The sequence below is a fragment of the Myotis lucifugus genome, unplaced genomic scaffold (assembly GCF_000147115.1).
Source record: "Myotis lucifugus unplaced genomic scaffold, Myoluc2.0 scaffold_175, whole genome shotgun sequence".
Lineage (NCBI taxonomy): Eukaryota > Metazoa > Chordata > Mammalia > Chiroptera > Vespertilionidae > Myotis > Myotis lucifugus.
Window position 1 is genome coordinate 96,302 of NW_005871223.1, and position 16,784 is coordinate 113,085.

The 16,784-nt window shown below is 39.9% G+C and overlaps 1 protein-coding gene across 1 annotated transcript in view; it reads right to left on the bottom strand.

Annotated features, from left to right (window-relative positions):
• The window catches only part of ERICH6 (glutamate rich 6), an 86,637-nt gene that overhangs the window by 61,204 nt on the left and 8,649 nt on the right, over positions 1–16,784 (bottom strand). Inside the window, exons 4-5 of the mRNA XM_006096325.1 lie at positions 467–526; positions 19–74 (exon numbers count right to left, since the gene is read on the bottom strand). Coding sequence (XP_006096387.1) covers positions 19–74; positions 467–526 — 116 coding nt within the window. The remainder of the gene's footprint in view (positions 1–18; positions 75–466; positions 527–16,784) is intronic.

Sequence of the window (16,784 nt, forward strand, 5' to 3'; positions counted from 1 at the left end):
GACTGAAATATTTCTTACCTCCAGCTCACATAAAATATTTAGTTTTAGCTCTTCTGGATTAATTACCCATTTTTCTGAAGAGAAAAGGATAGATTTAGAAGGAAAGTTTAAAGTCTTTGTGCAGTGTATCCCATTTTCTCTAGTTTGGAGATCCTACCCCATCACACACCCACACACATGCACACACACATGCACTCATATACACATGCAGACTTATGCAAATGCACACACTCCCCCCTATGCACATACTTTTCACCATGGCATGTTGGTGATTTGAGGTCATGATGGCGAGCAGGCAAGCCTCAGCACAGGTCTCAGGAAAAGACCGAGATTATGGCTCACAGGTATTGAATGTATTCTTAGGGGAGGGCTTTTCTAAAGGACATGAGAACCATCCAGGTTATGTTGGTTCCCTAATAGCAGTTTGCCTTTGCCACACAGGGGATGACTCCAAATATCCATTCACCTCTTAACATAGCAGCTATATTTTCAGATTCAGTTTCCTTTACAGCTCGTGTTTTCTTCCCTGTCAAAAGAATATATATGTGTCATTAATCCTGACAAAATAGGAAAGAAGTTTAATATAAAAGAAAACGAGCCCAGCTGGTGTGTGTCAGTGGTTGAGCATTGACCTATGAACCAGGAGGTCACTGTTCAATTCACAGTCAGGCCATATGCCCAGGTTGTGGGCTCGGTACCTGGTTTGGGGCACATGGGAAGCAGCAGATCGGTGATTCTCTCTCATCATTGATGTTTCTATCTCTCTCTCTCTTCTTCCCTGAAGTCAATTATATATAAACTAGAGGCCTGGTGCACAAAAATTTGTGCACTCGGGTGGGGCGGTCCTTCAGCCCGGCCTGTGCCCATTCACAGTCCAGGACCCCTTGGGGGATGTCCACCTGTCGACTTAGGCCCACTCCCTGGGGGATCAGGCCTAAGCTTGCAGTCAAACATCCTTCTGGCAGCCAGGGAGCCCTTGGGGGATGTCCGACTAAAGGCTTAGGCCCCCAAGGGATCAGGTCTAAACCACTAGTTGGACATTCTTAGTGCTGCTATGGAGGTGGGAGAGGCTCCTGCCACCACCACTGTGCTGGCCAGCCATGAGCCAGATTCTGGTTGAGTGGCACTCCCCATATGGAAGTGCACTGACCACCAGGGGTCAGCTCCTGCATTGAGTGTCTGCCCCCTGGTGGCCAGTGCGCATCATAGCAACCAGTCATTCTGCCGTTCAGTCAATTTGCATATGAGCCTTTTATTATTATTATATAGGATGTCCCTATTTCCCCCCTTTTGCCCCCTCTACCCAGCTCTTGCCCCCCACTTCTCTCTGGCCATCACCATACTGTTGTCTGTGTCCATGGGTTCTGCATATATTTTCTTTGGCTAATCCCTTCTTTAAATTTTTATTTTCAGATAAGTGCTTATAACTACACTATTGTATATTTTCTATTATATCATTTAGAATTAAGATATTTTTTAATTGAACCCTTGTAAATTTTAGCACAATTTAATAAATTATGCTAGAAGCAATTAGGCCATTTTTCATGTAATGCAGATACATTTCAATTAATATTTTATTAATATTTAATTTTTTAATACTTTAATTTGAAATAATCTCATACATGTAAAAAAAAAACTATAAAATACTACAGCATATTATATGTACCCTTCACCCAATTTCTTAGGTGTTAATAATTTAAACATAACCATTATACAACTAACAAAATTTGGAATATATTTTTCTTATAATCTCTTTAATGTTACTTAATCCATTTACTTTGTTTTTGTTAATTTTCACCCAAGGATATTTTTCCATCGAATTTTAGAGAGAGTGAAGGGGAAGGGAGACACATTGATTGGTTGCCTCCTGCACATGCTCTGATAGGGACTGGGGATCAAGCCAGCAACTGAGGTACATGCCCTTGACTAGAATCGAACCTGGAACCCTTCAGTCCACGGGCTAATGCTCTATCCACTGAGCAAAACAGGCTGCAGCTTAATTCATTTACTTTTAATCTATATGTGTCTTTATATTTAAAGTGGGTTTTGTTTTTGATTCACCCTCATAATCTGTCTTTTAATTGGTGCATTTATGCCACTGACTTTCAGAGTGCTTACTGATAGAGTTACTGCCATATCAGGCGGCTTCTGGGTCTTCTGGGGCCAGGCTGCCTCACTGCCCGGGGTGTTAAGAGCATTTTTTTTTTACAAATGAGCACAGTGAGGAGTCACACACCTTTTTTTTTTTTTTTTTTTAAACTTTTTAACATGAGGCACAAAAAAGATTCTCTTCGCATGCGCTGTTTTACAGCTCCAGGCTGAGGGGAGAATGGCTTCCAGGGAGCAGCCTCGAGGCAGTCACGGCCCCCACCACCTGGGACGGAGGAAGGGGAGGCTGCAAAACGGCCTCATCCAGCCCTGGCTGGCTTGGCTCAGTGGATAGAGTGTCAGCCTGCAGACTGAAGGGTCCCGGGTTCGATTCCGGCCAAGGGCACATGCCTGGGTTGCGGGCTCGATCCCCAGTGGGGGGAATGCGGGAGGCAGCCGATCAGTGATTCTCTCTCATCATTGATGTTTCTAACTCTCTCTCCTTCTCCCTTCCTCTCTGAAATCAATAAAAATATATATATATATAAAAAAAACCAAACAAACAAAAAAAAAAAACACAAACAAAAAAAAAAAACGGCCTCATCCAAGCTTAGACGGACGCCTGCTCCGGGGGCTGCCCTGGACATTCCCTGTGCCTACGGCCCGAAAGCGGGCTGAGCCCTCGAGGGAACCGTCTGCCCCAAGCCTTCAGTCTTTTCAGGGCTAAAGTCTCACTCTTCCTATCCACCAAGTGTAGCAGCCGCTTAAAATCTAAGGGGTGACCCCAGAACCAAACCTCGTCTGTGCCATGAACGCGAGGCCTAGCTGCCCAGGGGGTGGGCATGACTTTAACAGCCAAGATGAGGGGAAGGGAATAAACTACTTGCAACTACAACATCTGAAGTAATATTTACATTTGAAAACCTGGGGCGGGAAGCTTGGAACAGCATCGTGTCTGGGCAACCTGCCCTTTTCCTTCACTTGCCTGAAGCCACACCTCCTCTACCTTGCACTCCTCTCCGCAGCTCGCATCTTGAGGCCGAATACCCGGCCTCAGCACCAGTCTCTCAGAATGTAGTGCTGCCCCACGCTGAGCCACGCCCCCTCTCTGTATGCAAACATGGCACCACCTTGTGCTTAGTCACGCCCCTTGCCTTTCCGTACAGAAAATGGCGCCTCCCACCTTGGGCTTAAGCCTCCAGGTGAAGAGCTGCCTCCCACTTCCCGACGCGGGGCCAGATCGGGTCCCCAGCGGCTATGCAGGCCGGCTTCTGGGTCTTCTTCGATCACCGATCACCGGCCAGTGATCGTGATTCGAGAAAGCCCGGGCGGGCAGGAAGAGGTGGCTGCTGGTGTCCACCTCTTCCCTACCCCGCCTGGCTTCTCCGATCACTGGCCGGGGGGCGGGCAAAGGCGGCCCGGCTCTCCAATCACTGGCTCTTGGCTGCCGCCTGGTTTTCTGATCACCATCAGCAGCAGGCGGCTTCTTCTGTCCTTCCCCTTTCGCCACCCAGCATTGCGCCTACGTATGCAAATTAGCCACCATCTTTGTTGGCAGTTAATTTGCATATCGCCCTGATTAGCCAATGGGAAGCGGAGTGAAGGTACGGTCAATTACCATGTTTGTCTATTATTAGATTAGAAGCCTGAGCAACTGAACAACCAAATGACTGAACCACCAGTCAACCAGTTGCATGATGTGCACTGACCACCAGAGGGCAAACGCTCAACACTGGAGCTGCCCCCTAGTGGTCAGTGCACTCCCATAGCCAACCTCCCGTGGCTCCTCCCCCCGGCTGGCCAACCTCCCATGCCCTGATTAGCCCCAATAGCCAGCCAGGCCAAGGGACCCCACCAGTGTATGAATTCGTGCACTGGGCCTCTAGTAAAGTGTAATATGCTAATTAGACTGGACAGCCGAATGACCTTCCAGACTTCATTCTGGATGTCCTTCTGGATGAAGTTGTGGTGGCGGGGGCTGAGGCAGAGGTGGTTAGGGGCAATCAGGCAGGCAGACAGAGGGGTTAGGGGCGATTAGGCAGGCAGGCAAGTGGTTAGAAGCCAGTGGTCCCAGATTGTGAGAGGGATGTCTGCGGGATTGGGCCTAAACTGGCAGTCGGACATCCCCTGAGGGGTCCTGGATTGCGAGAGGGTGCAGGCTGGGCTGAGGCCCATGCCTCCATGCACAAATTTTGTCCCCAGGCCTCTAGGGTGTGCGTGTGTGTATATTTATATATATATATATATATATATATAGGGATATATGGCTCTTTGAAAAATATATACCCTTATTATATATTATATATATTATATATATTATATATTATATATATTATATATTATATGTATTATATATTATATATATGATATATATTATATATATCATATATATCATATATATCATATATATTACATATATATATGATATATATGTTATATACCCTTATTTTGTTTGTCTTTTTAAATTTTTTTGGCTTTTTCTAAATAACATTTTTTTAATTGATTTTTTAGAGAGAGAGGAAGAGAGAGGGAGAGATAGAAACATCAATGATGAGAGAGAAACATCATCAATTGGCTGCCTCCTGCACACCCCCTACTGGGGATCAAACCCACAACCCGGATATGTGCTTTGACCAGGAATAGAACCAGTGGCCTTTTGGCTCCCGGTGAATGTTAAGCCATTGAGCTGTACCCAGCCAGGCTAAATAATATTTTATCAACAACAAGGAAGAAAGAGAGAAAATCCACCACTCCAAAGCCTCACTTTTAAAAATGTGTCTGCTCCAGATTTTCCAAAATGGCAGTGGAGTAAATGGAAGCTACACTGATACTCTCCCAGGACCAAACTGGAAATACAACTAAAATACAGAAGAACCACCCAGAAAAATCAACTGAGGACTAGCTGGAAAGAATTCAGATAACCAAGGATGGAAAGTGGAGACCACTTAGAGACTGGTAGAAAGTGCAGAGGCATGAAAAGGCTGGCTGGGCTCCCACAGACAGTAGCTGAAGTCCCAGAGGGATACCTCAGCGGGGCGGGGGGGGGGGAGGGGGGGTGTTTCTAACTGAGAAGTCTGGGTTCTAAACCTCAAGTTGGCTCCATTGCCCAGAGCACCAAAACTGAGAAAGGAGCCCACATAACTTCTGGCTGTGAAAAGCAGCAGGGTTGCTGTCTGCCAGGGAGAGATGGCTGGAAATGCAGGTACCCTCTTAAAGGGCCAATGCAAAATTTTGTGTGCAGCCACTCACATTGGGCTCCAACAGAGGGAGGGCAGAGTGGACGACTGGAGCTCTATGAGGAGAGTCCAAGGGTGAAGGCTCTGGGTTTGGAGCTTGGAGGGCAGCCACCCTGGATTCCTGTGCTGAGTCATTCCCTCACATAGTAGAGGATATCTTTCTCCCATGTACATGTGCTATTCAGGCGGTTTTTGCTTGGGGGAAGGCAGTTTCCCCACCCTGTTGGAAGACCTCTCCCCCCACCCTATGGTTGATAGCCTTAGGTTAACCAAGGGTGATAACAATAAGACTGCAGGTAGAGGAGAATCTCTGGAGGCTTTGAGTCTTTGCCTTATCTTCTGCGCCCAGGGCTAGGAAAAGCAGACCTTGGTGAACATCTTGGCCCTTTCCAAAGGCACCCTGACTCAGCAGAGGGAGCCACAAGCTGTGGATTGCTGATAGCTCCAAACAGAGGGCTCAGGGCCAGTCACAAACAGTGTCTGCACTAGAGATTGGGAGTCATAGCAGATCTACCTAATATACAAACACAAATCCAAACAGTTAGCCAAAATGGGGAGACAAAAAAACCCCAAATGAAAGAACAAGAGAATTCTCCAGAAGAAGAGATAAGAAATTATACGAGATATAGTGTAATGACAAAATGACGGTAAAGATGCTCAATGGCATGAGAAAAGATGTAGTAATTATGAAGAATGATATAGCACTAATAAAGAACACAGTGAAAGGAATACACAGAAGATTAGGAGAAGCCAAGGATCAGATCCAGTGAATTAGAAGACAGGGTAGAAATAAAAATCACTCAATCAGAGAAACAAAAAGAAAAAAACAATTAAAAAACAGGAGGACAGTTTAAGTGAGCTGTGGGACAACATGAAACATAACAATATTTGCATAATAGGTGTGCCAGAAGCGGGGGAAAGAGAGCAATGGTTAGAGAACATGTTTGCAGAAATAATGGTAGAAAACTTCGCTAACCTGGTGAAGGTTACACAAGTTCAGGAGGCACAGAGAATCCCAAGCAAGAACCCAAACAGGCCCATGCTGAGACACATCTTAACTAAAATGCCAAAAATTAAAGACAAAGAGAGACCCTTCACAGCAGCAAGAGAAAAGCTATTTGTTAACTATAAGGGAGCTCCCATAGGTTGTCAGCTGATTTATCATCAGAAACTCTACAGGCCAGAAGGGAATGGCATGAAGTACTCAAGGTAATGAAAAGCAAGGATCTGAAACTAAGATTACTATATCCAGCGAGGCTATCATTCAAAATAGATCCTGAAATAAAGAGCTCCCCAGACCAAAAAAAGGCTAAAGGAATTTATCACCACCAAATTAGCACTGCAAAAAATGTTAAAGGGACTGCTGTAAGGAGAAGAAGAACTATAGAAAGAAACCTAGGAATAAAGAATTAAAATGAAAATAAATAAGTTACTATCAATAATAACCTTAAGTGTAAATGGTTTAAATGTTCCAATAAAAAGAAATAGGGTAGTTGAATGGATACGAAAACATGACCCAATTATATGCTGTCTACAAGAGATCCACCTCAGACAAAGACTCACACAGGGTGAGAGTGAAGGAATAGAAAATATTTTCCATGAAAATGGAAACCAAAACAAAATCTGGGGTAGCAATACTCATATCTGACAAAATAGACTTCACAATGAAGGCCATTACAACAGAGAATAATGGTCGCTATATAATACGAAAGGGATTGATCCGACAAGAGGATATAACATTGGTAAACATATATGCAGCCAATATAGAAGCACCTAAATATATAAAAAAAGTTTGGGGGTTTTTAAGGGAGAGATCGACAGCAATACAGTCATAGTAGGGGACTTTAACACCCCTCTGACTTCACTGGATAGATCTTCCAGACAAAAACTCAACAAGGAAACAGTGACTCTAAAGGACATACTGGATCAGATGGATTTAATTGATCTAAACATTATAGAACATTTCACTCAAAGCTGCAGAGTATATATTCTTCTCAACTACACATGGGTCATTTTCAAAGAGGTCATATGTTAGGACATAAAACAAATCTCTACAAGTTCAAGAAGACTGAAATCATATCAAGCATCTTCTCAGATCACAATGGAATGAAATTAGAAATCAACTATAATAAAACACTCAAAAACATTCAAACGCATAGAGGCTAAATAGTATGTTTTTAAAAAAAATTTATTTTTTCTTTTTTTAAAAAATTCTTTATTAGTTAAGGTATTACAAATGTGTCCTTATCCCCCCATTAACCTTCCCTCATGTTCTCATCCCCCTGTTGTCCATGTCCATTGGTTTGGATTATATGCATGCATACAAGTCCTTTGGTTGATCTCTTCCCCTTACCCCCTCCCTCCCCTACTTTCCCTCTGGGGAGTGATAGTCTGATCGCTGTTTCTCTGTCTTTGGATCTGTCCCTGTTTATCAGTCTATGTTGTTCTCTACAATCCACAAATGAGTGAGATCATGTGGTATTTATCTTTCTCTGACTGGCTTATTTCACTTAGCATAATTCTCTCCAGTTCCATCCATGCTGTTGCCAAAGGCAAGAGTTCCTTCTTTTTTACCACAGCATAGTATTCTATTGTGTAGATGTACCACAGTTTTCTAATCCACTCATCTGCTGATGGGCACTTAGGCTGTTTCCAAATCTTAGTTATGGTGAATTGTGCTGCTATGAACATAGGGGTGCATATATCCTTTCTGATTGGTGTTTCTGGTTTCTTGGGATATATTTCTAGAAGTGGGATCACTGGGTCAAATGGGAGTTCCATTTTTAGTTTTTTGAGGAAACTCCATACTGTTCTCCACAGTGGCTGCACCAGTCTGCATTCCCACCAGCAGTGCATGAGGGTTCCTTTTTCTCCACATCCTTCCCAACACTTGTTGTTTGTTGATTTGTTGATGATAGCCATTCTGACAGGTGTGAGATGATACCGCATTGTCGTTTTGATTTGCATCTCTCGTATAATTAGTGACTTTGAGCATGTTTTCATATGACTTTTGGCCTTCTATATGTCCTCTTTCGAAAAGTGTCTATCTAGGTCCCTTGCCCATTTTTTGATTGAATTATTTATCTTCCTATTGTTAAGTTTCATGAGTTCCCTGTAAATGTTGGAGATTAAACCCTTATCGGTGATATCATTGGCAAATATGTTCTCCCATGTAGTGGGTCTTCTTGTTGTTTTGTTGATGGTTTCCTTTGCTGTGCAAAAGCTTTTTATTTTGATGTAGTCCCATTTATTTATTTTCTCTTTAGTTTCCATTGCCCTAGGAGCATTATCAGAGAAGAAATTCCTTCGGCATATGTTTGCGATTTCGCTGCCTGTGGATTCCTCTAGTATTTTTATGGTTTCCCGTCTTACATTTAAGTCTTTTATCCATTTTGAGTTTATTTTTGTGTATGGTGCGAGTTGGTGGTCTAGTTTCATCTTTTTGCATGTATCTGTCCAATTTTCCCAACACCATTTACTGAAGACACTGTCTTGACTCTATTGTATGCTCTTGCATCCTTTGTAGAATATTAATTTGGCATAGTGGTTTGGGTCGATTTCTGGGCTCTCTATTCTATTCCATTGATCTATATGTCTGTTCTTGTGCCAGTACCAAGCTGTTTTAAGAACAGTGGCTTTGTAATACAGTTTGATATCTGGTATTGAGATCCCACCTACTTTGTTCTTATTTCTCAGGATTGCTGCAGCTATTCGAGGTCTTTTTTTCTTCCAGATGAATTTTTGGAACGTTCGTTCTAGATCTGTGAAATATGCCATTGGTAATATAGTGGGGATTGCATTGCATCTATAGATTGCTTTGGGTAGTATGGACATTTTGATGATGTTGATTCTACCAATCCATGAACACGGTATGTTCTTCCATCTGTTTATGTCTTCCTCTATCTCTTTTTTCAGTGTCCTGTAGTTTTTCGAATATAAGTCTTTTATCTCCTTAGTTAAGTTTATTCCTAGGTATCTTAATTTCTTTGGTGAGATGGTAAATGGGATTGCTTTTTTAGTCTCACTTTCTGTAAGTTCACTATTGGTGTAAAGAAATGCCATGGATTTCTTGGCATTAATTTTGTATCCTGCTACATTGCTGAATTCATTTATTAAGACTAATAATTTTTTGATGGAGTCTTTAGGGTTCTCTATGTACAGTATCATGTCATCTGCAAATAAGGACAGTTTTACTTCTTCTTTTACTATTTGTATGCCTTTTATTTCTTCTTGTCTGATTGCAACGGCTAGTACTTCCAGTACTATGTTGAACAGGAGTGGTGAGAGGGGGCATCTCTGTCTTGTTCCTGTTTTTAGGGGGAATGGTTTTAGTTTTTGTCCATTGATTATGATGTTGGCTGTGGGTTTGTCATATATGGCTTTTATTATGTTGAAGTATGACCCTTCTATTCCTACCTTGCTGAGAGTTTTTATCAAGAAAGGGTGTTGAATTTTGTCAAAAGCTTTTTCTGCATCAATTGATATGATTATGTGTTTTTTTTCTCTCAATTTGTTTATGTGATGTATTACGTTTATTGATTTGCGGATATTGTACCATCCTTGCATCCCTGGAATAAATCCTACTTGGTCATGGTGTATGATCTTTCTGATGTACTGCTGGATCCAATTTGCTAGGATTTTGTTGAGGATTTTGGCATCTATGTTCATGAGGGATATTGGCCTGTAATTCTCTTTCACTGTGTTGTCTTTATCTGGTTTTGGTATTAGGGTGATGCTGGCTTCATAGAATGAGCTTGGAAGTGTTCCTGCTTCTTGAATTTTTTGTAGTAGTCTGAGGAGGATAGGTTTTAGTTCTTCCTTGAATGTTTGGTAAAACTCCCCTGTGAAGCCGTCTGGCCCCGGGCTTTTGTTTGCTGGAAGCTTTTTGATTACTGCTTCAATTTCCTCCATAGTTATTGGCCTATTGAGATTTTTAGCTTCTTCCTGATTAAGTTTTGGTAGGTTGTATTTTTCTAGGAATATGTCCATTTCTTCCAGGTTGTCTAGTTTGTTGGAGTAGAGTTGTTCATAAATAGCATGTTATTAAACAATGAATAGGTTACCAATGAGATCAAGCAAGAAATCCAAAACTTCCTGGAAACAAATGATAATGAACACACAACAACCCAAAAATCTCTGGGACACAGCAAAAGCAGTTTGGAGAAGGAAGTTCATAGCACTACAGGCCTACCTCAAAAAAATACAAAAATTATCAATAAGCCATTTAACCCCACAATTTAAAGAGAATAACAAGAGTTAACAAGAGTAAGTACAAGTAAAGAAATAATAAAGATTAGAGCAGGCTAAAAAATACAATACAAAAATCAATGAAACCAAGAGCTAGTTCTTTGAAAAGATAAACAAGACTGATGAACCTTTAGCCAGACTCATCAAGAAACAAAGAGAGAGAGGACCCAAATAAATAAAATCAGAAATGAAAGCAGTAAAGTAACTACTGATAGCACAGAAATACAAAGAATTGTAAGAAAATACTATGAACAACAATATGCCAACAAGCTGGACAATGTGGATGAAATGGAAAAATTCCTAAAAAAAATACAATGTTCCAAAACCGAATCAAGAAGAATTAGAAAACCTGAATAGGCCAATAAGAATTGATGAAATTGAAGCAGTAATGAAAAAAACAAACAAAACAAAACAAAAACAAAAACAAAACAAAACAAAAAAAACTCCCAGCAAACAAAAGCTCTAGTCTGGAGGGCTTTACAGGGGAGTTTTACCAAACCTTCAAAGAACAACTAACACCTATTATCCTCAAACTATTACAAAAAATACAAGAGGAAGGAACACTTCCAACCTCTTTTAATGAGGCTAGCATTATCCTAATTCCAAAAGCAGATGAAGACACTACAAAGAAAGAGAATTATAGGCCAATATCCCTGATGAACATAGATGCTAAAATCCTCAAGAAAATATTAGCAAATTGGAATCAGCAATATACTAAAAAAGATCATACACCATGACCAAGTGGGATTTATTCCAGGGATGCAAGGCTGGTACAATATTTGCAAATCAATAAACATGATACATCACATAAATTAAAATACAAGAATCACATGATCTTATCAATAGATGCAGAAAAAGCATTTGACAAAATCCAACACTCATTTTTTATAAAAACTCTTAGCAAAGTGGGAATAGAGGGATCATACCTCCACATAATAAGGCCATATATGACAAACCTAGAGCCAACATCATACTCAATGGGCAAAAACTAAAACCATTTCCTCTAAGAACAGGAACAAGATAGGATGTCGCTTTCAACCACTCTTATTCAACATACTACTGGAAATTTTAACCAAGGTGGTAAAAGACTTATACTCAGAAAACTACAGGACACTGAAAAAAGAGGTAGAGGAAGATATAAACAAGTGGAAGAATATACTGTGTTCATGGATTGATAGAAATAACATAATTAAAATGCCCATAGTACCCAAAGCAAAATGTAGATTCCATGCAATCCCTATTAAATTACCAATGGCATATTTCACAGATCTAGAACAAATACTCCAAATATTTATATGGAACCAAAAAAGACCCTGAATAGCCATAGCAATCTTGAGAAAGAAGAACAAAATTGGAGGAATCACAATATCAGATATCAAGTTATATTACAAAGCCATGGTAATCAATACAGCCTGGTATTGGCACAAGAGCAAGCATATAGATGGAACAGATGAAAGACTGTAGATATCAACCCAAGCCAGTACGCCCAATTAATATTTGACAATGGAGGCAAGAGCATACAATGGAGTCAAGACAGTCTCTTCCATAAATGGTGTTGGGAGAATTGGACAGATACATGCAAAAAAAATGAAACTAGACCACCAACTTACACCACACAAATGAATAAACTCAAAATGAATCAAAGACTTAAATGTAAGACATGAAACCATAAAAATCCTAGAAGAAACCATAGGCAGCAAAATTCTAGACATCTCTCATAGCAATATGTTTATGGATACATCTCCCAGGGCAAAGGAAACTAAATAGAAAATAAACAAATGGGACTACATCAAAATAAAAGGCTTCTGCACAACAAAATAAACCATCAACAAACTAAAAAGGGAGTCTACTTTATATGAGAGAATATATTTGGCAATGATACATCTGCTAAAGAATTATTATCCAAAATATATAAGGAACTCATACAACTTAACAAAAGGAAGACAAACAACTCAATTAAAAAATGGGCAAAGGACCTAAATAGACACTTCTTCAAAGTGGACATACAGATGGCCAAAAGACATGAAAAAATACTCAAAATTACTAATCATCAGAGAGATACAAATTCACCTCACACCTGTCAGAATGGCTACCATCAATAAATTAACAAATGACAAGTGCTGGTGAGGATGTGGAGAAAGAGAACCTAGTACACTGCTGGTGAGAATGCAGACTAGTGCAGCCATTATGGAAAACAGTATGGCGTTTCCTCAAAAACTTAAATATAGAACTGCAATTTGACCCAGTGACTCCACTTCTAGGAATATACCATAAGAGTTCCAAAACACCAACCAGAAAGAATATATGCACCCCTATGTTCATAGCAGTGTTACTTACAATAGCTAAGATCTAGAAACAGCTCAAGTGCCCATCAGTAGATGAGTGGATAAAAATGCTGTGATAGTGTAAAAAAAAAAGTTGTACATTTACACCATGGAATACTATGGAGCCGTAAAAAAGAAGAATCTCTTATCCTTTGAGATAGCCTGGAGGTACCTGGAGAATATTATGCTAAGTGAAATAAGCCAGTCAGTGAAAGATAAGTATCACATGATCTCACTCATATGTGGAATCTAATGAACAAAGTAAACTGATGAAGAAAATAGATCTAGAGCAGTGGTTCTTAACCTTCTGGCCCTTTAAATACAGTTCCTCATGTTGTGACCCAACCATAAAATTATTTTCATTGCTACTTCATAACTGTAATGTTGCTACTGTTATGAATCGTAATGTAAATATCTGATATGCAGGATGGTCTTAGGCAACCCCTGTGAAAGGGTCGTTCGACCACCAAAGGGGTCGCGACCCACAGGTTGAGAACCGCTGATCTAGAGACATAGAAGCATGGAACAGACTGTGGAATCTCAGAGGGAAGGTGGGGGTGGATGGGTGGGAGGGAAGAGAACTTGTATGCATATATGCATAACTCATTGACACAGACAATAGGGGTGAACACCTGGGTCACGGGACGGGACATGGTAGAAGGCATCATGGAGGAAAAGGGGGGACATATGCAATACTTTCAACAATAAATATTTAATTAAAACACAAAATGTTTCTGCTCCTTTCTAGTAATAGAATACTGTATGGATGCATATTTTATTTGATTATAATCATATTTTGCAGATGCCATTTTTTTTCTGCATCTCTTAAGTACTATTCTGTCTACTTGATGTCTGCTATTCTATAAAAGATTTTTCAGGTAGACAGGTGCTTGGGGAGGGGTGTTAAAGTTCAAAACAATGAACTAATCCACTAGTATCATTTCCTCCACCTACTCCAGGGCAGTACTGGAAATGGGGAAAGCAGCTATCAACACAACAGCAACATGGAGTAAATCTAGAAGTTTAAACACACAGGATTGCACTGATGAGAAACCAATCAGAACAATCTACAATTGCTCAGCAGGAGGAGGCTTTTCAGTCTCCCAGTGGAGCTAGAGATGGCAAGGACTGCTGCTGGAGAAAGAATAAGCTTCAGAGGTAACACACTTTTTATGTGGAGCATCTGAAATAATTTTAAATATATTTTAGGCATTTTGTCCAATAGAAATACAAACACTGGTACAGTATAAATCCTCATTTAAGTCACCAAAAGGTTCTATGACTTTAAGTGAAATGACCTATAACAAAATTGATTTTACCACTGGCTATTGATATGCAAGAAGCAAGTTCTTACATATGTAATACTTTCAACAATAAAGATCTAATATCATCAACATTATAATGAAATGACATTATTCAAGGACCTGCTATATAAAAACATCAGTGCACAAAGATTTTCATTAAGGCATTATTTGCTGTTGGGAAGAACTCAAGGAACCAAACCAAACCAAACCAACCAAACCAAAACAACCTTGAAATACCTAGCAATCAGATTTGTTACATAAGTCACAATAACTGTACATATGGGAATACTGTGCAGTCATTCAGATGATTAGAGCAATCTTCCCTAACATGGGAAGATGTTCAATAAAAAAATTAAAGAAGAAATAAAATGGCTGTTATTTATAGGAAATATAATTGTCTAATAGGCTTTTAAGGGACAAACTGATAGCATGAATAAGAGGGTCAGAGATAGAAGATTAACACATAGAAATAAACAGTTTTCTTATGCAGTGACATAACCAATTAGAAAATATAATAGGAAAAAAATGCCAATTGTTATGTTGATAAAAAGACTAAAAAGTACCTAGGAATAAACTAATAAGAGCTGCATGTGAGCCCTAACCGGTTTGGCTCAGTGGATAGAGTGTTGGTCTGAGGACTGAAGGGTCCCAGGTTTGATTCTGGTCTAGGGCATGTACCTTGGTTGCGGGCACATCCCCAGTAGGGAGTGTGAAGGAGGCAGCTGATCAATGTTTCTAACTCTCTATCCCTCCCCCCTTGCTCTCTGTAAAAAATCAATAAAATATATATTTTTTTAAAAAGCTGCATGTGAGTTCTATATGAAAAAAAAAACTACAAAAGAAGATTCATTTTAAAAATGGACAGGTACACTAATCAAACACTGTTAATCAAACAAGGAGAAATTAGAGGTGGCTGCAGTGTCTTGTCCGATGTAAGCAAACTGAAACCTAAGCCGGAGTCAATTCCTGTAAGAAGAACAGCCAATCACAAACAGCCAACTACGCTTCCTCAAATACTGTAAGCACTGTTGCTGTAGCCAATCAAATAATTTCCTTGCTTTGCTCCTGTGTCTCCTCTATAAAAACCTCTCCCATAGCTCTTGTCAATGTAGGGTTCCTAAACACTTCTGGTCTGATGCTGCACAATCTGAGTGAACATTTACTCAAATAAACACTTAAACATTTGAAAATGCCTCAGTTTATCTTTTAACATGCCAACCCAGGTCAACGGATCAACTTTTCAAATTCCAATGAAAAATCTAATCAAAATTACATTGACCACATAGATTAATTTGGTAATAATTAATGTTTTTAAAATATTTTTACGCTAGGTTGTGTCACTCTTTTGTTCAAACCCTCTAGTGATTTCCCACTTCATTCCCACTGAAAAAGATTTGGTCCTCATTATCTCTTTGACCTTGTCCCCTAAGATTCTCCTCCTTACTTGTTCCACTGCAGCCACACAGGATGCCTCTTTATTCTAGAAGGAGGCACTTCCTATTTCCTGTGCCTGGAACACTCTCCCCCCAGAGATCAAGATGGCTCATGCTCTCACCTATTTGAGGTCTTTTTTTTTTTTTTTTAAATAGGTCTTTGAACAAATATTTCAGCTTCTCAGTGAAGATTTCCCTGAACACCCTGTATACTGTAAGATTGCATCCTTCCTGCCCAACATTTTCCATCCCTTTACCTGCTTGATTTTTCTCCTTAGCACTTACCTAATGTATTATATATTTACTTATTTTATTATTATTTATCTCACCATTACCTCCACCTCCCACACTCTAATAGAAGATCACTGAGACAAGGGTTTTGCTTTTTTTGTTCACTGTTGTTTCCCTGGAACAGGGTTGGGCCTATGATAGGTGCTTTGGCATATGGTAGGTGCTCAAAAAGCACCTGATGAATAAGTGATATAACACAAAACAAATATAAAACTTGAAAGGAAAGACTATTCATAAAGATTACTTCTTTTTAAAAAATGTATTTTTATTGATTTCAGAGAGGAAGGAAGAGGGAGAGAAATAGAAATGTCAATGATGAGAGAGATTCATTGATAGGCTGCCTTCTGCATACCCCCTACTGGGGATCAAGCCTGCAACCCAGGCATGTGCCCTGACTGGGAATTGAACTGTAACCTCCTGGTTCCTAGGTCAACGCTCAATCACTGAGCCACACCAGCTGGGCAAAAAGATTAATTCTGAGGAGTATATTGGGATAACTTAAAATTTCAATTTTTACATTATATATTTAATGGTTTGACATTTAAAAAACAGTATGTATATGTTCTATATTAAAAATAAAGATATGTATCAAAATATAATGGCAGATTATTACTTGCTGTGAACATAAACACTACTGATAGGGGGATTTATAATCTGGTAGATAGAGCACCTGAATTAATCTGAAAAATAATCATATTTTAAATCTTAGAACACATATACTTATGTGAATAGGGGTTAAGTTTCTCATATGTGAATAGGGGATTAAGTTTTACTTAAGTTTCCTTTTCAAGGCCTATGCGAAGCGATTGAAGGAGGTGACTCAGCTGTGAATCCAGCAAGTAGAACCAATAAGCAGGGTCA